Consider the following 26,594-nt stretch of genomic DNA (forward strand, 5'->3'; position numbering starts at 1 on the left):
AACTGCTCTCATTCAAAATATGTCATTTACTGCACTCTGAACGGAAATCGTTTCAGGAAAGGAAGTGGGCTTAGAATTTGAACCTAGGTTTTTAAATGTCACATTTTTAATTCAAGTTATAAATATTAACTAGACTTATGCTATGGCCCAGCCCCTTTTAGCTTATAGCCATTGTGGAATCCTACATATCCATCAGTGGCAGCAAAACAAATTGGCAAACATTTTTTTATGTAGATATAGATATAGCCATTTAACGAAAACAGAAAGCCACACATTTGAAAAGAGAAACCTACTGCATATTTCACGTTTTGTTCTGTTGTCTACATTTTCAAGTACATTGAATGTCATAATTCCCATCGGAAAACCAAGCACACAGTTAGGTTCTTAGTAAGTATTTGCTAGGAAATTTGATAGGCTGAATGGCATCAAGCCAAAGAATTGTTCAAGTTATTCGCTACAGCCTCCCTTAACTACAAGGGATTGTGAAAATGATGATGATGACGCTTACAGTAATCATAATGCAACAGCAGTGACTATTTAGTGTATGTCATGTGCCACTGATGATGTCATTGAATTGTCAAAGCAGCCTTGTGTCATAGGTACTATTATTATTCCATTATACAGATTAGGAAACAGAGAGGAAATTCCGATATTTTGAGGTTGAAAAAAATCCCATACAATGCTGGTTTTCAGACATGGGCAGGAGAATTGATCACAGACACATTGAAAAAGGGAAATGGAGCCTTATAATACTCATGAGGTGAAAAACTTTGGAGAAAGTATCATCGACATTGTTTCCAGGTCTCCAAAACCATGATCACTACAGAGTTCATCATGCACCTTTATTTGTCTGCTGCCCCTTTGATGGGTGGAAATTATATTTATAAAATATTAAGGCAATGACCTAGAGCTCGACCTCAGTGACAAAGTCAGAGCCAGAGGAGCCACCAGTAGGTTCACATCCTCAAAGGGTGGTACCTTTTCACCATTTGGGGCGATTAAAATTGAGCCATGACTAACAGTTAGAAGAGATGACATTACACTGGTTGTCCTTTGCATGAATGGTCAGTCATGAGTACAGAAAATAAGAGACATTTACAGTCTAGTGTAATACTCTGTGCTCCCTCTTTTATACGATTAAAAATGAATCTCTCTTTATACCAATACAGGACATGTTCTGCTTTTTGTTTAGAGCTGCTAGATGCCAGCTACCTTCTGTGGACAGCCTGAAAATCTAATTTTACACAATTTTAAAGTTATTGAACTAGACTTAGTGTTACCATACACACAGTCTTTTGTTTCCACTAATTAATTTTAACACCACAGGCATTAATCATTTGCCCAGCAAATGAAAATTGCATTAAGATGACTCATGTGTTTTACAACATTGCAAACCCAACCCTTATGCTCTTGGAATGTACAGTAAAGAGGAAGTATTAGAGCAAATCAGTTAATAAAAAGAAAATTCTTCCACATCCCAATTCCATAGTCATGAAGAGTTTTAGAATTTCTACTGGATGCTACATGAGAAAAGTAAATTAAAACTGGTTAGAGAGATGGTCTCCGAATAATTTCCATGGTGAACTGGCAGATATGAGCACATGAGCGAGATCTCTCTTGACAATAAGCACATCAAGTTTCAGTCTACACAGAGGCCCACTGCAAACTCTGTGCGGTGCCAATTAGCATTAACTGTGGCTGTGCTCATCTATTCCCATAGCACGTCGCTGGGTAAGGCCAAGCTCTGCATTTACAAATGCAGCATGCAATGCTCAGAGTTAGAAGAGCATTCTAAAATGTAATCGTCCATGGTCAATCTTTTTCCCTTTGGCTTCGAATGGCAGACTCACAAATGACAAGGGGTATTTAAAACAATATATGTGTGTGTTTTTAAAAGTTTAGATCCAGATTCTGCATTCAGAATATCTGGAAGGCGAGTGGAAAATTTGTTTTTAGACTACACTTTTAGCCTACCACAACTAACTTGACACACACATATACACAAAGAGCATATGCTCTGGGATCCAATATAATTATTTACTTACTGTGACTAATATGACTTACTTAGAAGGTAAGCTCCATAGACTTTCATGGCAAACACTGCCTCTGCAAACAGCCTCCCACCACAGGCTGGGCTATGTCTTGTGCAGAAATACAGTGTGTGGAGCTCAGCTCATCTCTCCGTGGAGTACAGTCTCAGAGTGGGGTATCCATGGAGACCGAGCCTCCTACTTGTGCAGGGCAAGGAAGTTACTCCGCTGGGCACCATAGCAACAGGAGGCAGAGGGGAGGTTGGCCAATCAGGGAAGAGCACAGGAGCTTCTCCCTGGTGACTGCAGCATTTCAAATGAAACCATCGCCCTCATGAATGAACACAAAGCATTTAAGGAAACATCAAATTGTCAAACAGAAGTAAATGCGTACACAAGAGTCAAGGCTAATCCTTTGACAATTATGGAGCAACACTGTGAGTCTTTCTACAATGATTAAATCCCAAAGATCAAGGAAGAAATTACATCCAAACCCCACACAGTCCTACATTTAATGGCAAGCATGTGATGCTTTGAGGAAAATACTTGGTGTACTTCATGAATTCCAGCTATTTAAATATGCAAGGCACTTCACAGTGCTTCCCAGGAGACAGGAACAGGAGACATCCATTGTTCTGATGGGGGAGAATGGAGTCGAGCGCTCCCTAGGACAACTGTTGGCGTAGCGCTTCCAAACAGGAGTTTGCTTAGAGTAATAAGCATGTTTATCAAGCTTCCGGCAAAGCCCTCCATTGTATCAGAATAATTCTAACTAAGAAGGCATCCATGATAAAATAGGGCCAATGCAGACAAGATGGTGAGTGAACATTCGAATGCCTTAAAGCTGTGCTATTTGTGAACTCTCTTCATTTCTCATTTAATCATGGTAACGATCATTTATCGAGCACATACTGTAGACTAGGCAAATACTGTAACTAGAAACACAGCTTCTTACCAGATGCAGACTCTGATCTTTGCAAAGATACAGGATGTGCATGTCTACTTCTTAGTGCTGTGCAGAATTTACTCCACGCATATACAGGCCTATCTCCTTTTATTGCGCTTTGCTTTATTGCATTTTACAGACATTGTGCTTTTTTTACAAACTGAAGGCATATGGTAACCCTGAGTTGTCAGATGATGCTTTGCATTTGATAGCATAAAGTATTTTTAGATTAAGATATGTATATTTTTTAGACATAAGGCTGTTGCACATTTACTAGACTACAGTACAGTGTAAATATAATTTTTATATACTCCGGGAAACCCAAAAATTCATGTGACTCACTTTATCACAATATTCACCTTATTGCAGTGGTCTGGAACCAACCCACAGTATCTCTAAGGTAGGCCTGTACTCTGTTATATACTTAACATATTTTACGATTCTCACAGCGACCTGAGAAGGATAAGCATTCATTGTTCCTCCATATTATAAAAAAAAAGAGAAAACATTTCCTTATGTTTACAAAAGAAACTCTCCTGCCCACTGACTCCCCCTCCCCTCACTGCTGGGCAGGTGACCTGGTCCACCCTATTCAATGTCTAAATACAAGGTGAGGTACCTTCCTCCTTATATTAAAGTTGTTCCAAAGCCTCTTATTATAGAGCTGTCTCTTATAATTACCTTCTTTGAACAAAAAGTGTCATCTGAAAAAGATACGTCAGTCTGAATTGACCTCAGTCGGTGCTAGTTTGGGCCGCCTTCAGAGATCAACTGATGGGATTGTTTAAAATGAAGAAGGCCAAGAAATTCAAAACCAGATTTTGTAATTATTCCTGTCATATGACTCCTCCAACCTTTTAAGGATCAATTTAAATAGCAATAGTCAATGGTTAAGTTGTAGAGACTGAAAAACATATCCTTTGCTAACTAAACTCAGTAACTGAATAGCTTTGGGTAGTGACGGATACTTACATTGCATCTACAGGAAAACAGAAAAACCAGCTGTCCCGTGCCATCCATGGATGTGACAGCCTGCTCTTTGCCCTCCAATGTCCACCTCATTCTCCCCTTCTTCCATAATAATAGGTGCCCAGGTGACCAAGATGTCCTGGGATATAATTGGAAATGACACATGTCACTTCTGTGCTCTGACCTTAAAATGACTGGGTGAGTATCTCCCGGTCCCTCTCCCCCTTCCTTCTGCCTGGTACAGGACAGCTGACCTGACACAGCTGCCTACCGGCCTCGGTCAACCAAACACTTATGTACTGTTTTATGAGGCAGATCAACTCCTGTCTAATTTTAACGTCTGGATTTGGGGGCCTCTTTTTACATTAACTTAACTCATACCCTCACAGTACTTGTAGGCTTGAAAACAATACCCAATAAAAGCACCAGACATGACTTCGAAACTGCTTTATATTAAACAAATTGGGCAGCAGCGAAGATAATTTGCTCTGGAAAAGATGGCTGAGTTGAAAGGTAGCTTGAACGATAAGCAAGACAATAAATTTTTTATATTAACTATGAATAACAAGATCAATGTTACTGAATTAATAAGAGTATAAATTGGTATGTTTAACTAAAAAAGTAAATTAAAAAAACCTATCGGATATTGACTATTTCATCCATCTCTAAAGGTTTACTCCAGTTAGCAAATAAAATAAAACATTTTTAATCTCATTAGGAAAATGCAGGGCCTTATATTCTGTCATATAACTGTTTCCCTACACTTTGCTACTTTCACTGCCTTCTCATTAATGTAATTGCTTCCAGTTTCATCTCTTCATAATCCGAGTTCCACAGAGCAGCCAAAAGGATCTTGAACATATACATTAAATCGTCTCTCTTAAAACCGGCCAGAGGTTCCCATTGCTCTAAAGACACAGACCTCACCTGCGACAACTCTTCTCCCTTCCTAGGTCACTGCTCTGCCCACTGCCCCCCAAACCCTCCCCAAATGTGAAGGAATATGACTAAGTTCTCAGCTCAACTGTCATCTCCCCAGACACTCCCTGCCCCATGCCCATGACTGTCTATAGCATTACCTTGTTTTCCTTGTCATTATCTGAACTTATCTTGTTTGTCTGCTTGTGTATCAGCCATCTCCCCATGTTAAAGACAGGCTCCAAAAGAACAGGCATCTTTTCCATTTTTTCCACTCCTCTATCCCGAATGCCTGGAACAGTGGTGTCAGCACAGCGTAAATGCTTAATAAACACTCGTTGAGTGAATGAATGAAAGCTGGTCAATGTATAGCCAGGATTCAAACTGAGGTTTAGCAGAAACCTTACACGTGGTGAAGTGAGGGTTGCTGTCCTTCAGACTCCTGCACAGCGATCACCTTCCTGCAATGCCACACTCTAGTCTATGCATCTTGAATGTAAGCCCATTGCAGCCAGCTTCCTGAAGCTTACCTCACTTAACCATGGGCTGCATTCACGTAGCTTGCTGCTGTCCCTTGGCTGCTCTCAGATACAGGTTCAGGTGGTAGTAGACCTTAATTCATTGAATTACCCAAATGAACTTACATGACTTTTGCTCAATACGTAACTTTTGTCAATAACCCTACAGTCCACCCAAATGCCACACAACAGATTATACTGGCGAGGAAGAAAGAGAGGTCAGAGTACTTATCCCTCTGCCTCCTTTCTTGTCAGGTGCTTTGTTCCTCTACCAAAGTACATGGTTCCCTCACATGTAGCCTGGGAATTCTCTCCCTCTGGGTCCTGGGTATCTCGACCTTCCTCTGGCCTCTTCAGGATGGGGGAAGGGCTTCAAGCCATTACCATCACCATACTTGTTGGATTTCCTTAATCAGGCCCATTCCTGTGTATGCAGTCTCTTCAATAAACTCTTCTCAATCAAGACAAAAAAAAAAAAGCCCAACCTAAAGAATGTATCTGCATGATTTATAACTCTTAGTTTATAGGTTTGTGTGTAAAAGAGGCTTCCAGGTTTATTTCTCTTATGCTGGTAGTTGATAAATATCTTTAATGGTGGGTGTGTGGTCTGCTGGAGTGTCTGCTACGTATGAGAGACCCATAATGCTTCGTTTTCAACACATTAGCGCACTTAGCATCTGGCAGGCTCTCACACCGGTAGCTAGCACACTGTACATGCAATAAATCCTCGTAGACCTGGGATCTGGATGGCAGGGCCTCTGGGAAGAAGAAGATTATAATTCACTAATTCTTAGGGAAAAACCATTAGCAGACCATTTGGCACCGTTACATTGACTGGGTGCATCATCAAAAGCACAGATGGGAGAAAGGCATGAGAGTAAATATGTAAGTAATCCTGCCATAAAGATAAATACTCAGGTCTCCTCATCATATTTAAGCTTTTTTTCACTGGTCTGGTCTCTGCTGGGGGGAAGGGACAGACTATAAAATAGTTCACCATAAAACATTCTCTGCTGTATCCTGGGGCAACGTTGTTTCTCTCAGAGCGAAAGAAAGTTTCAGAGATCGATTTCTGTATCAGTGCAAAAGCTCTTGTTTAAGTTGACAAAGCCTAATGATCTTTGTTTACGAAAGTATTTTTTTTTTTGCGAAAAGTATTAACGACATGCAGGGCAGCACATAAAACATTGTGACAAGTACAGAAAGGACTAGTTCATGATTAAGTAGAAAATCCTGAAGGCCTTAACATTTCTTTGATGTTGACATCCTCAGGGTTTATTTTACTGACCTGCATCCAAACAGCCTCCTGTGTTTAACTTTCTGTATTTCATTGAAGTTACACTGAGGTTCACTGATTCTGTTACCAGCCACAGCTAGCATGATCTGTATATGGACTGTATCAGCTAATCTATAGGGCTCTACAGATATTTTTTAAAAATCCCTGTCTTATATCAATACATCTTTCTCAATTGTCACACTCTCCTATTAATTAGGAATAATTAAAATTATTCCTTTGAAGTCAGACCTTAGACGCAGTGCAGTAGTTAAGAGTTAGAAGCAAGACTACCCTGTTTAAAATCCATTTACAAACTGTGTGACCTTGCATGAATTAACCTCTCTATGCCGCAGTTTCTCCATCTGTAAAATACGAGAGAATGATATCCCTTTCTCACACTGATATTGGGATTAAACGAGTAAAGTCCTTGGAATTTTGCCTGGGACAGTCAGGGCTCAATAAATATTAGCTAAACCAATTTTTAATCAAACTTCAGAGTCATGCAAGCCCACAATTACATTTAATATATTCTTCCAGATATCTTCAGTATCTGAAATAGACTTAAGCCTTTATTTGAGGCTGGGCTTTGCTGCTGGAAGAACTCTGATTGAAACTGTAAGCTATTAGAAAAGTACTGCCCCTTGCCAAAGAATGCAGCATGTTTCCATTTAACCAAAATCTCTTTTAGCACTAAAATTTTAATTTTTCCACTCTATGAAAACATTTCTAAAATGTTCAATATTTTCCTGCCCTCATACACATTATTTTCTGCCAACTCCACCATCACACTGACTCAGTCTGTTTCTGGAACATTAATTATTGCATTAAGTGCTACAAAACATTTAAAGCCTGAAACACTTAGAAGGCCACTATGCTTTTCAGTGGTCTTTTGTCTGCTTTTTCATATTTTCCCATCTCTTTCTTCATTGTCAAGCCAACAGCTGTCAATTAATGCTCTTTTCAGTGCCCTCCTATAGCAACCCCCCCCCCATGTTATGTGAATTGGGAGACATGACCTGCTAGAATTTTGTTTTAAATAAACATATAAGTTCTGTGGATAGTTTTAAGGGTTTTCCTGTAAACAAAGTGCAAGGAATTTCTGGTATCTATTTTAAGAGCAACAAATGACCATTCTTAACATTTACTAAGGAGTTACTTTGTGCTAGGTCCAATGTTGGGCATTTTACATTCTTTAATCTGTTTAGTTGTTACAATAACCCATTTTACAGATGCTGAATACCAAGTTTCCGGAAGATAACAAGTAGCTGAAGAGTGCACAGTTATAAAGAGGTGGTATGGAACTGTGAACCTAGTATCCTGGGCTCCTGGGTCTGGTGGTTAGAAGGTGTCCCCCCAGCCCTGCCCTCCCCCCACTTTTTTTCTGAAGAAACAAACTGGGTAAGCTGTGAGTCTCCTCTTTGTAGCTCAAATTATTATAAGAATGTATGTCCCACCCGCACCCCATCCTGTAAATTGTCTCTTTTATTTCACAGAACTAACTTTGAAGTGAAAGGGACAATGCTTGTGATAAGCACGGGAACAGCTGCAGGCTATCGGCTGTGTGTGAAAAGAGCCTCAATCTACTAAGGGAACCAGTGTTGATTAATCATTAACCCAGTTGGTGCCTTCAGAGTTTTCCAGCAAATGCCTCTGAATGTGGGAAAGCGTCTTCTTAAAGTAACCCATCCTCTGTTGTTGTGAGGTTTTTACAGTTCATCTGGCCAGGTCTCTGATTTCAAAAGCCTGGGTGGTGTCTGATGACAAGGGAATACTAACTTAGTCTGAATGCTGATGGCAGAGGTGACATCTTTCAAATGCAGATTTCAACATTTCAGTTTCTAAATGTGGGTTTCTTTTCAATTATAGTGACCCTAACCATTTGCTCCTGACCTATCTCCTTAACCGGGAGGTGTTTTTTTCTCCCTTTCACATTTTCTAAATATTTGTTTAAATTGTGTAATTCTTTCCCCAGCTCTCCCACAAGCCTTGTGTAGGAAGGATTTAGTACTTGCGTTTGTAGAACAATAACACTGGGTCTTTTTCTCCTTTGGGTTAAGATGCTCCCCAAGTAGAAAATCAAGCATTAAAGGAGGCCCAGGAATGTCATTTAATGTCCTAGCACAGAAATCCAATTAGGCCTTTCCTTTCTAGGTGAGAAAAATCTCATCAGGAAAACTGACTGTGAACTACATATAGGAAGAGCACCTGGGAGAAGGAATGGTAGCACCGCAGATCCCTAAAAAAGTATTGGGATTTTATATACACACTACTATATATATAAAATAGATAACTAATAAGGACCTACTGTATAACACAGGGAACTCTACTCAATAATCTGTAATGACCTATATGGGAAAAGAATCTAAAAAAGAGTGCATATATGTGTGTGTATAACTGATTCACTCTGCTGTACAGCGGAAACTAACACAACATTGTAAATCAACTATACTCCAATAAAAATTAATTATTTAAAAAAAAAGTTCCCAATCAGAATGCCTTCATTCCCTTCCTTTTAATCTGTACTGCAGCCCAGATTTATTGTAGTTTTCTGCCTTAAATGATAAGGTCCCTAAGAGCAGGGATGATGTTGAGGTCATCTTTGCTTATCTTTCCCATGTTCCCCCCCCACTACACATGATTGCTTGTACACTCTATTCTCAGAGAAGTATTTACTGAACACCTACCCGATGACAGACATTGTATTACACTCTGGAGATTCAGTCTTAAATGTGTGCTGGGTTGACATGAAAAAGGCAAAGCCATTATTCAACTGAACTGCAGGGGTGTTTTCTTCCGCTCTTTGGTGGTAATTTTTAATTAAATCTGCATAGGCAATAAGTGATAGAAGCCAAAATGACAGAAGGCTCACTGCCTCCAAGAAGTTCCAACACGAGTCCTGCTTGGAGGAAAGCAGGGCTTTCATGCTGGGTGCGTGCCACAGTACCCTGCTGGAGAGGTGCTGGCGTGCTCAGCTCACCTTTCAGAGCCCTTCCTGGCATCCTGTGACACAGTTCTCTTCTCCTTCTGCATTAGATACTCAGTAAATATTATTAGCTCTTTATCTGAATGACCAAAGGGGCATTTCTATAACTCCCTTCTGAGATGAACAGCAGTTTCCAGAATCTAGAACAACGGACCTAAAATAAAACGAGCCCAGGTTAATGTTAAAGGGCCCTTGAGCATCTGTATAAGAGACACTAATTGCTTGCTATTTTAATAAACTGGTATTGGTCCTAATGAGTCGATTTATTTTAAAAAAGTAGAGCACACATCAAGAGCGGAAGATGAGTTTAGGCTGAGGGGAGATGGTCACCTGGGGACAGAGGAGGTGGAACATTTTAACCGGAGAGCAGTATCTTCTTGTGGTTTAACAGATTATGTCTCTGCATTTTATAATTTTTGGAGTCACCCAGGGGCCTCGGTTCCAGGATTTCCTCTCTTCCTATTTATGAGAATGATGGATTTATTCTGCTGAAAGTTCAGAGAACTATAGGTCACGGTGCAGATTGTTCTAAATACAAAGAGCTTACTGTCCAGAATTGGGGCCCAGTCAAAAGCTCGAGCAATGGTTTTTAGTGATGACATTAGGAATTTCAGGCAACTAAGAAATAACCTTTAGGGACCCCTGTGACCTTGATAAAATGCAAATAAATCAAAAAATCACGAGGTCAGCACTGCTTAGGTGATACGTTTGCCTCTGAGCAATTAAATCAGAAGCAGTTGACAAAGGCCTTGTTTCAGGCTCTGCCTCTGGGCAAGGGTCATTAAACTAGGAGTCATAAATCCTAATAGAGGAGACCCATGAAACCTCAGAAATAGTATGTGATATTTTGTGTGTGTTTTTCTGGAGTGTGGGTCTGTGGCCTTCACTATTCTCAAATGATCCATTATCAAAACAGCATGAAGAACAACTCTTGTTTTCTTTCCTGCCTTCTTCCCTCCCTCCCCGCTCCTTTTTATTCTTTTTGTCTGCGTGTTCTTCATGAAAGCATAAGGCTTAAACATTCTCAGCAAGACAAGCAGTTGATCTTTAGCAAGTGAGTATCTTCTGTAGGAACCAGATTTGCTGAGGGAGGATTCTGTACATACACATAGGGTTTTAAATCTTTCGTTAAGATATGATTATTCTTATCATGACTATTGAAAAAAGGAAGGGCAAGGATAATCTTAACCGCCATTTAAACTTAGGTAGTTCTTGCTGCACCACACTTTTCTCTTTTTTCACTGTTTCTTTGTATTGTCACCACCGTAAAATGTTTTTGGAATGGGGCCAGGGGGTGGAGGGGTGGTGAATAACAAAAATGAAATAATTTCAGGCTGCATTCAAGTCCTACAATACCTTCACAATAAAAATCTACTTTTTCTTCACAATCCATGAAGCGGACATTCTTTCCTGCAGCATTTCATACTCTCAATCTCATAGCCTACCTTTGCTGTTGAGGTCAACCAATGTTGATTGTGCCCTCGATACACACCGGCCCCTGTGTGCTAGGAATACAAAAAGAGGATGACAGGGCTTCTGCTCTTAAACTCACATCCTGTATGCTACAGAAGCAGACTCCATTGGTGACTGCTCCCAGGTTAAAAGAAAATTGAGAACATTTCTCAAAGGAAGATATACAAATAGCCAATAAGCACATGAAAAGATGCTCATCATCGGGCTTCCCTGGTGGCGCAGTGGTTGAGAGTCCGCCTGCCGATGCAGGGGACATGGGTTCGTGCCCCGGTCCGGGAGGATCCCACATGCCTCGGAGCGGCTGGGCCCGTGAGCCATGGCTGCTGAGCCTGTGCGTCCGGAGCCTGTGCTCCGCAACAGGAAAGGCCACAACAGTGAGAGGCCCGCGTACCGCAAAAAAAAAAAAAAAAAAAAAAAAAAAAAAAAAAAAAAAAAAAAAAATGCCCATCATCTTTAGCCACCAGGGAAACGTAAATCAAAAGCACAATGAAATACCACTTCACACTCACTCGAGTGGGTATAATCAAAAAGATAGACAATAACAACTGTTGGTAAAGATGTGGAGAAACTGAAACCCTTATACATTGCTGGTGGTTTGTAAAGTGGTGCAGCCATTTGGGAATACAGTTCGGCAATTCCTCAAAGGGTTAAACATAGAGTTGTCATATGATTCAGCAATTTCATTCCTAGGTATATGCCCAAGAGAACTGAAAGCATGCACAAAAACCTGTATATGGATGTCCATGGCACCATTATTCATGATAGCCCCAAAGTGGAAACAATCTAAATGTCCATCAACTGTGAATGGATAAGCAAAATGTGGTCTGTCACCACACTAAGGCAAGATGTTAATAATAGGGGAAACTGGAAGTAGTGGTAGTGAGGGGGGATATAAGAACTCTGTTGCTGTCTGCTCAATTTTTCTGTAAACCCAAAATTGCTCCAAAAAAAGTCTATTTTAAAATGTGGTATATCCATACAATAGAATAGTATTGAGCCATAAAAAGAATGAAGTACTAATACATGAACCTTGAAAACATTATGCTAAGTGAAAGAAGCCTAACACAAAAGGCCACATATTGTATGATTCCTTTATATGAGATGTCCAGAACAGGCAAATCAGACAGAGGGTAGGTTGGTGGTTGCCAAGGACTGGAAGAAAGGAAAAGCAGGCAGTGACTGCTAATGGGTGTGAGGCTTCTTTTGGGGGAGATTAAAATGTCCTGAAATTGGACAGTAGTGATGTTTGTATGATCTTTTTTCTTTTTTTTTTTTTTGCGGTATGCGGGCCTCTCACTGTTGTGGCCTCTCCCGTTGTGGAGCACAGGCTCCGGACGCGCAGGCTCAGCGGCCATGGCCCACGGGCCCAGCTGCTCCGCAGCATGTGGGATCTTCCTGGACTGGGGCACGAACCCGTGTCCCCTGCATCAGCAGGCGGACTCTCAACCACTGTGCCACCAGGGAAGCCCTGTATGATCTTTTGAATATGCTAAATACCACTGAAATGTACACTTTAAGAGGGTGAATTTTATGGTATATCAATTATTTCTTAATTAAAAAAAGGAGAACTGAGCTGGGGGAGGGAGGAAGACAGTTCTGGTTCTTGAGTACACAAGGTAATGGTTTATTTCTTGGCTATAATTACAGGACACTCTTCAATTCATTGTCTCTGTCTTAAATATTGGGGGTACCCAACACCTTTTTTACAATGTCCATCTTTCTCTTTTATGTGCTGTCTTCTCCATTGTGTACCATTCTCTTTCTTTTTTATATTTTTCCGAAGCAAAGGACTGTTAACAAATTCATCATGACTAACATTTACCAGGAACTATTAGGAAACAGGGGATTTCTTCTTCATACAGTTTAAGTTTTGCTCTCAGACTAAACAACATTCTCTTTGGTTGACCAAAAGCAAGACGAAGAATAATCCATTAAGATATGCTATGCATGTCAATTATTCAGGAAGAAGAAAAGCAGAGAGAGATGGAAGAGGACACAGGACCTTCCAATGGAAGCGTACACAGGACCAACCTTTGGCTCCATTGAAATAAAGCCATCTATAGCTCCTTGCCACAATCATGATATCACCCAACAAAAATTAGAAGACAAATGTAAGGAATGGGGCTCATGCGAGCCATTAATCTGTCTTTTCAGGCTCATTAATATGTATAGTACAACTGGTGATACTGAAGAAAATAATGCAATATGCCAATACTCAGGCCCTTTTATTTTCAAGTTATAACTTTAATTTCACTAAAACTATATTTGTTCATACACTGTACATATTTCTGAGATGGAAAATATTTATTTATATATTGCAAGTTCTGAGAACTGACCTTTTCTGATGTTCATGGCATCTCATTCACTGTAATAAAAATCTCCATTTCACCTCATAGCTTTTACTATTTTGTAATTATTGAACATTCTATGTATATATTGATATATAGCATCATATTCATATTTAAATCTTTAAAAGCAAATAAAATAACTAGGTCAGCAAGTATGCCCAGCCCTACAGATATGCATCAAGACAACCTGTTCTTTTCACAATTTGTGCACACTTTAAATGGTACCAAGTAGTTTCTTAGTATAATTTATGCTAGACTTAATTATATAGTTTAAGTGGCTGTTAGACCACTCAGTTAACATTTCTTCTAATTTCCTCCCTTTTTTACATGTCTTTATAACGGACACATATGTCACTATGCATTCTCAATTATTAACAACTAGTACAGAAAATATTCCACTCTATGCTCTACCTCTCTTACTTAAAAAAAAAAAAAAAAGATGTTTCTGGGTGCTAGGTACAGCATTAGTGTTCCCTACCTTGATATGCAGGTGTTTCATTTCAAATTTCATTTGAAATCCCTCTAGTCATATTGCCCCAGTAAGAACATGAAGAGTTTACGTACACTCACCTGGCTTTACAAGGCCTGACTTTGGTTCCTTCTTATGTCGAGCTGACTGGATGCTTCCCTCACCAACCATTCCAACTGTGCATTTCTTTCTGATAAAGTCTTCATCACTTCCAGGGCAAAAGCCAACAGGGCTGCTGCCAGCATCCGAGGGCGTTTTCACGGGAGATACTGACTGACTACTAGGACAGCCTGTGTCATCTGGAAGACAAGAATCAATGAGTGTTTAATGAAGAGGGAGGAAATCAATGATGGCAAAGGGAGGGCAGGCAGTGAGCCATGCCCACACGCGCTCACACACGTACTCTGCTCAAGAGGCCCAGGTTGACTCCTGTGGGTGACTTGCCTTTTATTTTCCATATTCTGGCCAATCGTGTGAACAAAGGAAATATCAGCTATTATAAAACATATTTTAAGGCAAAACCTTACAAGATTTTGCATCACAAATATTTCTGTAACATTCTTGTTGTCAAAACCTAAATTAGTTTGTTTTGACCCTTGAGGCAGTATACTTTTGGGTCACAATCATCCATAAATTTTTGATGGGATAGGTAAATAAAACGTTTGCCAGAGCAATTCAGGATTATTAATATGAAGTCTTCGGGGTTGTCGGTGTTAGGAAAAAGTTACTTGAATATTATTGACCACACCCAGTTTTTGATTACTGGGCCCATCAAGTGGTTAACAGAGTTTGATAGAGGCAAGAGCTGGCTTTAGGAGTTCAAGGAAGCAGAAGGCAGTGATCCTGTTTTATTATAAAAACACACTCAACCCAAAATGCATCAGTCAGATATATTGCTGCTTGGGGTAAATGGGTAAAATAAAAATGATATTCAAATTAAAAATATTCCCTTAACTTTCAAGTTATATATTACTACCATGGTCATTACTATAAGTTAATATGCATGATATGAAGTGACCTGTGTAGATGCTTATTAAGCAAACAGGAAAGTCGCATTGCTGACTCCTATAAATGCTTTCCATATCTATTAAATATTTATAATGGTTGGTTAATTCATTTATGCTGTGGTGAGAACTGTATGGGAATTTAAAGCCAATCAACATTACTTAACAGTATGTCTACTCAAACTAATCAGTTACTGGTAAATCTTCACTGCTAAATAATTCTTTATTACATGGAAATATTTTGATGTCAGTTATTTTAGTAACTAAGTGGGCAAAAGAATGAATAAGGACATTTAGTACTAATAACTTTTAGGACTCTTACACTTTTATAAATATTAAAGGAACTAAAATAATTTGCCATCTATCAAAGGCTATCTTAAAACTTCATAGCTTGAATGAAGACAGAAACAGAAGTAGTTCTGAATAAAATATACTGGTTGCCTGAATTAAGATGACTAGAATCCATCTAAAAAGTAATTGCCTTTGCTTCATTTTTGGCCTTTATTTCAATTTTTATTATGAAATATCTAAGTTCTTAGAACAAAGTGAACTTGGCACTAGTAAAATGATGTATTTCTCTTGTATCTTTTTTGACTTTTGGACATATTAGTCTATATAGACCTCAATGGTCTGTTTCTGGAAGTAAACGGTTTTTAGTGCACGGTTTATACCTTCTGTCTTTGTTGCTCTTTTAAATGTGCTATGTTCTTCCTGAACTGAAGAGACTTTGTCCCTGAATCACGGTGATGAGACTCCTCTTGGTCACTACTGCTCAGCTATTTCGCTATTGTCCCTGGCTTTCTCCTACATTTGCATGTCCCATGCTTCAATCCAAAGAAATCTGAGTGCAAAGTTGCTCATTACTTAGATTCCAGCACTTTTAAAAGGTTCAACAGGTCTGCACATGGCCTTGGGAGAACCTGGTTCCTGATTCCTATCCCAAAGCAGAGAAGCTCAAATGATTGAGGTCTAATCATCCAAAATTACCTATTGTCTTTAAAAGTATTTCCCTGTGAGTCAGTTCCATAAATTACTTCTTTTAAAAGAGAGATGGCCCAAATTAACAAAGATCCATGCTTCAGATTCTCTACCCTAAAAGGTAATTTTTCTTGAGAACGCTCAGACTCAAAGGGACAAAATTAAACAATTTTCAGTATTGAGAAACACCGTCGAAATTGTAATTTAAGTAAACAGAAAATGAATGTGTTTTGTTTGGTTCTACTATCATTTTGCCAGAGTTAATAAGAAGGAATGTGGATATGCCATGTTTTCAGTACTAGTTATTTCAAGGATTAAGTACTAGGGTCTGATTAAAAATTGGAGACTGAAGTGATTCAGAATGGTGGCAGTTTAGGGAACACAGTAGCAATTTTTCACCTGGCATGTATGCCTCACCTGTCATCAATATTTACAGCCAATAACTCCGGAGGCAAGGACTGAGGAGATGAATACCTAAATAAATCTTTAACTTCAGGTACCTCGTACAGCAATTTGAATCATTACCTAGTAAACAAGTGTTCATTTATCACCTCTTAACTGTCTGGTACTGCACTTCACATTGTGGGGGAAACGAGAGGGATATGAGACATCGTCTTTCATTAAACAAATATGTATCAAGTCCTGGCACTGAACCAGCCACAGGCACTGTACCCAGCTCCCATACTGATGGAGCTTATAAGTAAGTAAAAGGGGTTGGTAAATATCACTTCCAGCACATAGTTCCTGTAAGCTGCTAAGTCGGTTAAGGCAAATCCATACCTAAGAAAAACTGAGTTATCAGAGAAGCTTGGGGCATTTGCCTGTTTTGTCTAATGGGACCAACACTAACAAAGGAATCTGGTTTTGGAAAGGGCAGGGCCATTAATTTTCCTACTACAGAGACCACACTTTAAGTTATGCAAAGTAAGCCCCGAGCAAAAGCGACAGAGCTTCAGTACCAGAGAGTCATCTGGTCACCTGTGGCACCTGAGGTATTTTCCTCTGTGCAGCACTGAAGAAGTGGTTATTTTTTCAAAAAGTCTTGTTTAGGGCCCCTTCCCTCCTCCCCCTTCCCCTTCCCTCCTCTTCCTCCTTTTTAACTTCATGATCAGAGCTGGAAGCAGACCACCAGTCCAGATGAAGATAATATTCCTTTCCAAAATGCACTGCAAAATATTCTTAGTTCACATTTACTCCAAGATTCTAAGAATAGGGAGCCAAGTTGATGTTCTTTGCTTGTTCATGTCTAATCTTATTATGTGCCAAACTACATGTGGATCCAGCACATATTAAAGAGATTTATTTATTAAACCTGCTTCAGTGAAGCACTTTGTGTGTGCCCTCTGTTCTTTGCTGCTACCTTGACTGTTGAATTTGGCTTATAGAATTATAGCTTTTATTAGTTATGTTAGTATAAAGAAATTATCAATGAGAAAAACTTCTAATATGACACCATGAAGAAACTGTTTCTGGGCAGGAAACGGCAGAAATCCTCAATGATTTACCCAGAAAAGTGTGGGTTGTTTCAGATTTCCAGAATGGAGAAAAGTAAGAACATTTCAGCCTGGTTTTAGCATAAGGGAAGCTTTCCTCCAAGGCTTTAGGAAGAGAGTGTAGGAGACTCTCAATTCTACTGGAGAGAAATGGGTTTTTCTTTTAAAACACACTTAAACACGCACCCACACCAGCTCTAACATAGTTGAGTTTTTACATTTCTTTCTCACTATTCATGGTTAAGTATAACTTCATTAAAAAAAAATATACACGCAATAGGACCATTTTCCATGTTTTACACAGTGTGATCCATTTGGGATGGATTCATACGAGATGATTTCCTTCCAGGATCAACAATTTAAAATCCCATTTACTTGGGTCCGGGATGGCCCCTGGTGGATCTCAGGTAAAAGTGACCCACGTCAAGGCCACGTCTAAATGATCACCATCTGCACTGAAGGAGACTAATTTACATGCCCTGTTTTATTTATACTGAGGAATAAGTTCTTCCGCTGATTTGTTCTTGTTTATTTGCTTTGAATACGTCAACCCACAGGATTAAGGATAACTGAAGAATATTTACAGATCCAGGAACCTCCAGAAGTTGTGGCCCACCTCAAGTGCTGTAAGAAATATAATACTGACTAGTTTCCAAATTGGTTTTAAGGGAAAAAAATTTTAATGTCTATAAAGACAGATGATAGAAGCAGACATCTAATATAATTTTGCAGTCTGGAGGTTGTTAAAAAATGATTTTTAATCTACTTTCCTCTCCCTTTACATTACAAGCTTTTTGAGAATACAGGATATAGTTAATAATTGTAAAATGACTATACTTATAATTCTGAAAAAAGTGTGTATAAGTATCTTTTAAGATAATTTGTATCTTATTCTAAATGGACTAAAGAAACTTGCTAAATTAAAGAAAATCTGTTGGGTTGTTAAAATTTTAACAGATTTTTAAATTATAAAAGTAATAATCTTTAATGCAGAAGATGTAGAGTACAGAAAAGTACAAAGAAGTAAAAAAAAAAGGGGGGGGGATAATATTTTCCTATAATTGTACTGCCCAGAAAAAATATTTAACTACTTGGCATACTTCTTACTGATTTTTTATACATAGGATTTACTTGCTTGCTTGCTCTTTGTTTTGTTAAAATCTCAACATACATTATAGTTTCATCACTCTGTTATCGAAAATTTCTCCCTGGAATTTGTCAGGCTAGAAAGAAAGAAGCTATTAAGACTAACAGTAGCCAATGCAAAGGGGCCCCACTGGCCAAAGATGGAATAATTTGAGCATCAAAAAGAATAATAAATGCAAATGACTGATAATCATTGGATATACTTTAAAGGTCTACGAGTTCATAGTGATACAAAATAAAACTAAAAAAAGAAAGGCCCTTTCAATTCCCCCAAAATCCCAACCCACTGGAAATCTTTGGAAGTGACCCAGGGGCCAATTCTTTATATTGAAATTTGGCAATTAAAAGGAAAGAAAGAATTAACATATATCCTGCTTGTAGAAAATGTTACTGGACAAACTGTATTTCAGGATAACTTAAATCACTCATTGATATTGGAAAGTTCTCCCTTACAGAAGCATTCTGGTTAATGAAAGTAGATGGAATAGCAGAAAATTACTACAGTTGACCCTTGAACAACATGCGGGTTAGGGGTGCTAACCTCCATGCAGTCGAAAACCCACGTGTAACTTAGCAGTGGCCCACCACATATGTGGTTCTATACCCAAGGATTCAACAAACAGTGGATCATGTAGGACTGTAGTATATCTCCATTTTAAAAAATCTGAGTATAAATGGGCCCACACACTTCAAACGCATGTTGTTCAAGGGTCAACTGTATTTTGCAATCATTTATAATGAAATACTTGATTTAGGCAACAAACATAATGGATGAAACCATCAGACAAAAGGCTGGTGGGCAGTCTGCAGTAGAGGGATCAAGCCTTACTCATTTGTACCAATTGAGTATTCTTAGCATAGCTGACAGTGGGGTAACAGACATTATATACCTTCTGATGGGATGTGAGATGAAGCACACAGCATTCTCCACATTCTTGCCACAAAAAAACTGTCCCTGAATCTAATCAAGCTTTAAAACTAATGTCCACCTTATAAAATAGATGGAGAACAGTAATGGGTTAAATCAGGGGTTGGCAAACTGCAGCCTGCAGGCCAAATCCTCTCAGCTGCCTGCTTCTGTAAATCAAATGTTATTGGAACACAGCCCAATACTTTACATAGTGTCAACTGTGGCTTTCAAGCACAAAGGTGAATAATTACAACAGAGATCATCTGGCCAGCAAAGCTGAAAATATTTCCTAGCTGGTCCTTTTCAGAAATAGTTTGCTGGCCTCTGGGTTAAATGATACCATGAGGAAGAAAACAGCCACTTTTGAGACAAGTAGGGCTAGTAGTTTCAGTGTTCTCTAGCGTACCAAGGAATTATGCTAAATTCCTTGTTAAATCATGTTAGTAATGAAAATGGCACTGTGATTATGTAAGAAAATGTCCATTTTTTTTAAGAAAGCATGCTGAGGTATCTAGATAGACATGAAATAACATGATGTCTGGATATATGCTTTAAAATGCTTCAGCAAAGTAAAAGAGAGAAGAGAAAAAGGGATAGATGTCGCAAATATGACAGCATCTTGCTATTAATCTGGATAAAGTGCACAAGCAGCTTATTGGTGTCCATTGTGGTATTATCTCTTCTTTGGGTATGTTTTTAAAAGTGTCAAAATGTTTTACTTAATTTCTCAAAAACATTATTTTAAATAAGTAACTATTTAAAATAGGAACACAGTGTTTCTAAAAATCAATTCCTTCTTGTAGGGTATTTTAGGATGTTTCCAATTTTCTATCATTGAAATTGCTTTAACACCACATTTTACAGATAAATCTCTTGTCAAAATTTTTATTATCTCATAGAACATATCTCTAAAAATGGATTACTAAGACTTCCGAGAAATTTGAGGCAATTTATGTTCCTATTATTTTGTATGAGAGTATCCCACTTATTAAATTCCTGCCAATAATGAATACTAGTTTGTTTGCATTTTTGCCAAGTTAATGATGCAAAGTGTATTTCTGATGTCTTAGCTTGCATGTATTTAATTATCAGTGAGGCTTAATGTTCTTCATATGTTTGCTGGCCTTTTATTTTTACACTTATCCTATGTATTGTTCATGTCCTCTGACAACTTTTCTATTAAGGTGTTAAGGAATTCTTATTGATCTGTAAGAAATCCTTATACATGAAAGGCATAGCCCTTTGGCACATTTCACCAAGTTTGTTTGCTTTTAGTTTATAATGTTTTTGACAACCAATTTTCTAATTTCTAGTTGTCAAATTTCTCCATATTTTCCTTTGTGATTTTTTCCAGTGCTTTAATGCTTAGAATGTCCTTATTAACTCCAAGATCAATTAACTATTACCTACTCTTTCTTCTAGATTTTTATAATTTCAGTTTTTATTATATCAAATCCATCTGGAATTCATGCAGTGTAAGGTTAGATGTTAACTGTACTATTATCATTGTTTTCTTATTTAGGAAATTTATCCATATTACTTTGAAATGATTTTCTGATAAAATTTTGAAAGCAATGAATATTTTTTGCAAATTGAATATATATATACACACACATATATACATCTGTATATATATTTTTTTAATCCACATTTTAAAATATTAGGATTGCCCAAAGTGTGTGTGTGTGTGTGTGTGTGTGTGTCATATAATTTCCTGATATTTAACTGAAGTGTCTAACAACCAGGGCCATCCAACACATTTGGTGGCAATTAGGATGACCAAGTTCCTACTTCAACTTCCTTGTAACCTAAAGATTACATATAAAATATTTCTTCAAAGTCCAAGAAACATCTCTAGAACTGGTTCACTTCTGAATTTAGATCTCAGAGCTCATTTGTTTTCCGAAATGCTGAACTAAACAATTCCAAAAGACATACTTAAAAATAACATCAGGCGGAAGAAAACGTGGTTTTGTGCCATAATGTCTTGAAACATTCAGTTATGGTTTGATGCTGTTCAACGTTCAGTTGCATAATGTGGAGGAAGAACCATTTCTATTTTAAGGAAACATTACTTTAAACTATATAGAAATCTAGTTGATTCTCATGAATGACAAAAGTGTTTACAGCCTATTTATTCATCCATTCAACAAATATTTACTGAGTATCTACTACGTGCCAGACACTGTTATAGGTGTTACTAGTCTTACTGATCCAGACGCTGACATTTTTTAAGATAGTCCAATGGAGACGGATAAAATGTCTATAGCTTAAACTCATGGTTAATCTGAACCCTGTGAAATTCTTACTACAAACCATTCAATGCTCTGAAAGGATGTAGGTAGGTAAGAAAAGTAACATTTATTAAGTAGCTATCATGTAGCAAGGATACTAATTTTTATCATATAATTTTAATAATATCTCATTTTTATAGGTGGAAAAACTGAGGCTCAGAGAGATTAACAAATCCAGCCACACAGCTACTAAGGTATGGACCCAAAGATTCAAACTCAGGTTTGTCTGACTGTAAAGTCCTTGTTTTTCTCAGCACCACAAGCTAACTGTTTTCTAAGTTTTCCTACCTATGTTTGTTCCAAGAGGAAACAGCAGAAATTCTGGGAATGCTCTAATTAAAAACAGACAAAGGAAGCTGTTAGAAAGAAGCCATCCCATCATAAACAGACCACAAAATTTGAGACAAGAAACTCTAGTTGTTTCCAGTTTTTGCTTCAACACAGTAACCATTTAATGCATGTCGTTCAGATAATTTTGCATTCTAGGCTTTCAGTAGCAAAATTTGAACTTCTATTCCTTCACCTAATTTTAGCATCTTTTCGGAGTGAGAATTCACAAGTCTACAAGTCTCCATACTAATTTTGATTCAGTATTATACAATGTGACACTACACAACTGCCAATGTTGAAGTGTAAGAATCTCATTCATCCATCCATCCATCCATCCTTCCCACAAATGATTACTGATTTCTTATTGTGTGCCAGACAGTCTTCAAGATATTAGAAATGTAATGATGACCAAGACTCCAAGATCCTCGTCCTCAAGGAGTTCACATTCTAGTGGTGGAGACAGTTAATGAAGAAGTAACAAAACACACAGAGAAGAAATTTTGATTGTGATGTACTGTTAATGAAACAAACTGGGTGATATTATAGAGACTAGCTGGGTGGGAGGTCAGAAGGTACTTCATTAGACAGGTTGTCATGGAAGGTCCTGAAGAGGTAATTTGAATTCAGACCAAAAAAATGAGAAGGAACCAATCCTGGAAAAGGCAGGGAACAGAAAAGTCCAGGAAGAGGGAACAAGGAGTTTGGTGCATTGAGGAAACTGAGAAGAGGCCCAGAAAGCTGAGGGCAGAGAATTGCTGATGAGGATTATAGGCAGGAAACCTACATTAATCTCCAGTGCAATGCAAGCCATCGTGTGCATTAAGCAGGAGATGACCATGACTGGTCTGTGGAGAACAGACTGAATTAGTGATGTTATGTCTTGCTAATATTTATTGAGTGCCTACTAAGTACCAGGTATGTTTAGAATACTAAATACTTAACGCATTTAGTTAACTTCATCTCTTTGAGACAGACACTAATAAGACAGGCATACAAAACCAGCACTAGCGCTTAAGCCACCTCCCTGAGGCCACAGTAAGCCGCGGATATGAGTCCAAAGAGGCTATAACTCCAGAGGCTCCTTCTTAGCCCCTATGCTGTGTGGCCCCTTTAGGAATGAAGGTTTAGAAGCAATAAACCCACGTGGAGACCACTGTCATAGTAGAAATGAGAGATGACAGTGGTTTGGGGTGGTAGTAGTAAAAATTGAGAAAAGGAGATGGATTTGGGATACATTTTGGAAACATAATTGGAAGCATTAAGATATGACAATGAGGGCTTCCCTGGTGGCGCCGTGGTTGAGAGTCCGCCTGCCGATGCAGGGGACACGGGTTCGTGCCCCGGTCCGGGAAGATCCCACATGCCGCGGAGCGGCTGGGCCCGTGAGCCATGGCCGCTGAGCCTGCGCGTCCGGAGCCTGTGCTCCGCAACGGGAGAGGCCACAACAGTGAGAGGCCCGCGTACCGCAAAAAAAAAAAAAAAAAAAAGATATGACAATGAAAAGTAGGAAGGGGTCAAGAATACCTTCTAGGTTCTTTGCTTAAGCAATGGAGAATATGGTGGTCACTTCTGAGTTTGGAGAAAAATGGGTTTATGCGTTTGTGGGGGGGTGAAATTAAGAATTCTGGTTTTGATACGTTAAATCTGAGACACAAATTAACCAGGACACTGGAGATATCAAGTAGGCAGTTGGATATGTGAGCCTAAAGCTCAGAGGAGAGGTCGGGTAGCGGAGCATCACCATCCTACAAGTGAGGAATTTAAAGGTTTGAGCCCTTGGGGAGGGCAGGAAAAGAGGGCTGAAGACTGAGGCACCTGACACTGTGAGGGGGGAAGGGATGGGGTGGAGCTAAGACTCTCAGAGGGCGGGACCTCAGGAGCCAAGGAGGAAAATCTTTCCTAAGAACGAAGCTTGTTCAACCGTGTTGAGTGCTGCTGGGAAATCAAGGAAAATATGGACAGACAAGAGAACGTCAGATTCGCCAACGTGGTCACTCACGTGCTTGACGAGGGCAAATTACGGAGATAGGATTTTGGAGTTTTGCTTGTGAGGAAGGAGCAGGGAAATAAGATGGCAGGTGCAAGGTGATGAGGGGTCAAAGGGAACTTAATTTCTCTTAAGGATGTGTAAACGCGAGCGTATGTGTGTGCCGATGGAGGTGAGCTTCTTAAAGTAATTGGAACGAAGCACCTCCACGAAGACATGCAACCCACGTCTATAAAAACCAAGTGGAGAACCGAGAAATTATTTAATGAACGTTTCCCTGGTTTCTTGGAGACAAAATAATCATTTCCCATATAAACATTCCCGGGATTTCTGAGCTATTTTGGAGCCTTGAGTACTCCCATAAAAGTCATTCTGGTGCAGCACTCAGCTGCAAAGGAGCACGTGAAGTGAAGTGAGGTGAGGCAGGTCCATTTCTTCACAGGACTCGTGCTTTCTCTCAAACAAGGGTCTCTACTTGGTTTTCTACCAAGCGCCAAGTTGTCTGATTTGTACGAGCAACCACAGGAGGAATTTGCAGGGGAAAACATCTTGGTCCAAATAATCAATGTAGTATAATGACACATTATCTAGGAGTTTTGGTGAGGGAGCAGCCGATGCTGAAATTGGGAACCAGGGTGGCTCAGTCACTGCCAGGAGACAGGTGAGCCCCAGCAGGGGGGTGGGGAATTCTTCTGTCTCGCAAGCTTTTATTTCTCTTGCTCTTTCTTTCACAGGGTTATGATCTTTCCAAAACAGGGATGTTACTAATACTTCTGATCTTCCCTCTTCTTAGTAATATGAGTTTATTTGCAGTCTCTAAGCCACACCTTTATACAGATTTGGTTTTTTTTTAAGGTTCCTTGTTGGGAGAAGATAGCAGAGAGGGAGAAGGGGAGAGGGAGGAAGGCGAGCTGGAAGGTAGGAAGGAAAGAATAGAGACACAGAGACAGACACTAAGAAGCTATCTCTTGATCTCTTGAGAACCTTGTAAGAAGGAAACCGCAAACCACTCTTAGGACACCTGAATTACAGTGAGCTCTTTTGCAGCAATGTAAATCCTTTCCCCCTTCCTTCTATTTTTTCTCACATTGAGAATTTGAAGCTAGTGCTTGTCAAGATGGAGTAAGTCATAAAAATGGAGAAATGTTAAAGAACATTAAGGAAAAAACAATGCTTATTATACAGTTTGTGTAACTGCTACATGTCAATTTTTTTCTATTTGGAAAAAAAGGATTTGTTTTAGGGAATATATGTGAAGCATGGTATTTACTTCACTTTAAAGAAAAGGTACAAAAAAAGAAAAGAGAGAGAGAAAGAAATACGCTCAGGAACAAGTTAGTTCCAGTGACATTCACAAAATGAAATTCTGAATTTTGAAAGTTAGCCTCAGAGATGAAACGTCCATCCACAGAAGAATGGCTGAATAAATGAAGGCCCTCCTAACAGTGGAATACGAGCTGTCATTACAACGAATGGGGGCACTTCTATGGACTGACAAGCAGTGACAGGTACAGGGACTGCCTGGAATACACATTCCTGGAGGTCAGGAGTCCTGTCAAGGTTGTTCATCCCTCTAGTTCAGCTCCTAGGATAGCACCTTGCCCACAACAGGTGTTCAGTAAATATTTACTTAAATAAACAGAAAGAGTCATAGGTCAATACAGCGCGATCTCACTTTGGCAAAAAGCAAAACAAGATAAACCCTATAAATGTGATTACGTCCACTCTGACATATGTGTTTGCACATGGTTATTAGTTTTGAGCTGAAAACATATAATTAGCATTAAGGAAAAGATAATCCTCACCAACACCTCAGAATACATAGAAGGGCAGGTTAAGGCCCACCGGGTCTCAAGAATTCTGAGAACTGGGTCAGCGTCTGAGATGAATCCTACCTTCAGGGACTCCCACACTAAAGAGGAGAGAAGAAGACGGAGCCAGCCAGGAAAGAGGAGGCGTCCTGTGAAAATTCACACGGAGCAGGGAAAAGTTGAAGGATGGGTTTCTAGGGGATGGGCGTGAGTGCTGGGCCAGCCCCCATCATGGGCACTGGGAAGTTTGGTTTGGGTTCCCTCAAAAGTGGGAGCAGTCAGCCCAACACGACTGGCTTCCTGGAGCCAGAGCAGTGTAACCCGGGCAGCGACTGGAGGGCGGGCACCACGAACGTCCAGCAATGCGCAGAGCAGCTGGGCAGGATCTCAGCTCTGGCAGCCGAGGGGCTGGACTGGGTCTCCAAAGCAGGAGATGCCACAGTCCAAGCCCGACAGCAGCGGAGGTTTAGAGTGGTTACTGTGAGCAGACACCAGCAAAGCCACCTTACAATACAGGCACGCCCAGCAGCCTCGTGGACCCCAAGTGCATGCATCTTCCCTGGGGTTTCTCAGAGTAAAATCCACCTGGGCGGTGGGGCGGGGTGGTGGCCAGGGTCAAGATGAGTCCTGGGAAACGTGGGTATGTGGCTTTGTGCCGAATTCTTTCTTGACTCTAAACTGGGCTGCTGTTATCTAGATGAAGCGGGTGCC

The 26,594-nt window shown here is 39.5% G+C and overlaps 1 protein-coding gene across 4 annotated transcripts in view; it reads right to left on the bottom strand.

Annotated features, from left to right (window-relative positions):
- SYBU (syntabulin) overlaps window positions 1-26,594 on the bottom strand; it is a 71,541-nt gene that overhangs the window by 33,740 nt on the left and 11,207 nt on the right. For 2 of the 4 annotated variants that reach the window (XM_024739730.1, XM_024739731.1), the window contains exons 3-4: window positions 14,032-14,229; window positions 11,086-11,145 (exon numbers count right to left, since the gene is read on the bottom strand). In XM_024739730.1, the coding sequence (XP_024595498.1) occupies window positions 11,086-11,145; window positions 14,032-14,229 (258 nt within the window). The remainder of the gene's footprint in view (window positions 1-11,085; window positions 11,146-14,031; window positions 14,230-26,594) is intronic. The other 2 variants (XM_024739732.1, XM_024739733.1) reach the window with 1 other exon arrangement.

The sequence above is a fragment of the Neophocaena asiaeorientalis genome, unplaced genomic scaffold, assembly GCF_003031525.2.
Source record: "Neophocaena asiaeorientalis asiaeorientalis breed wild unplaced genomic scaffold, Neophocaena_asiaeorientalis_V1.1 scaffold66, whole genome shotgun sequence".
NCBI lineage: Eukaryota > Metazoa > Chordata > Mammalia > Artiodactyla > Phocoenidae > Neophocaena > Neophocaena asiaeorientalis.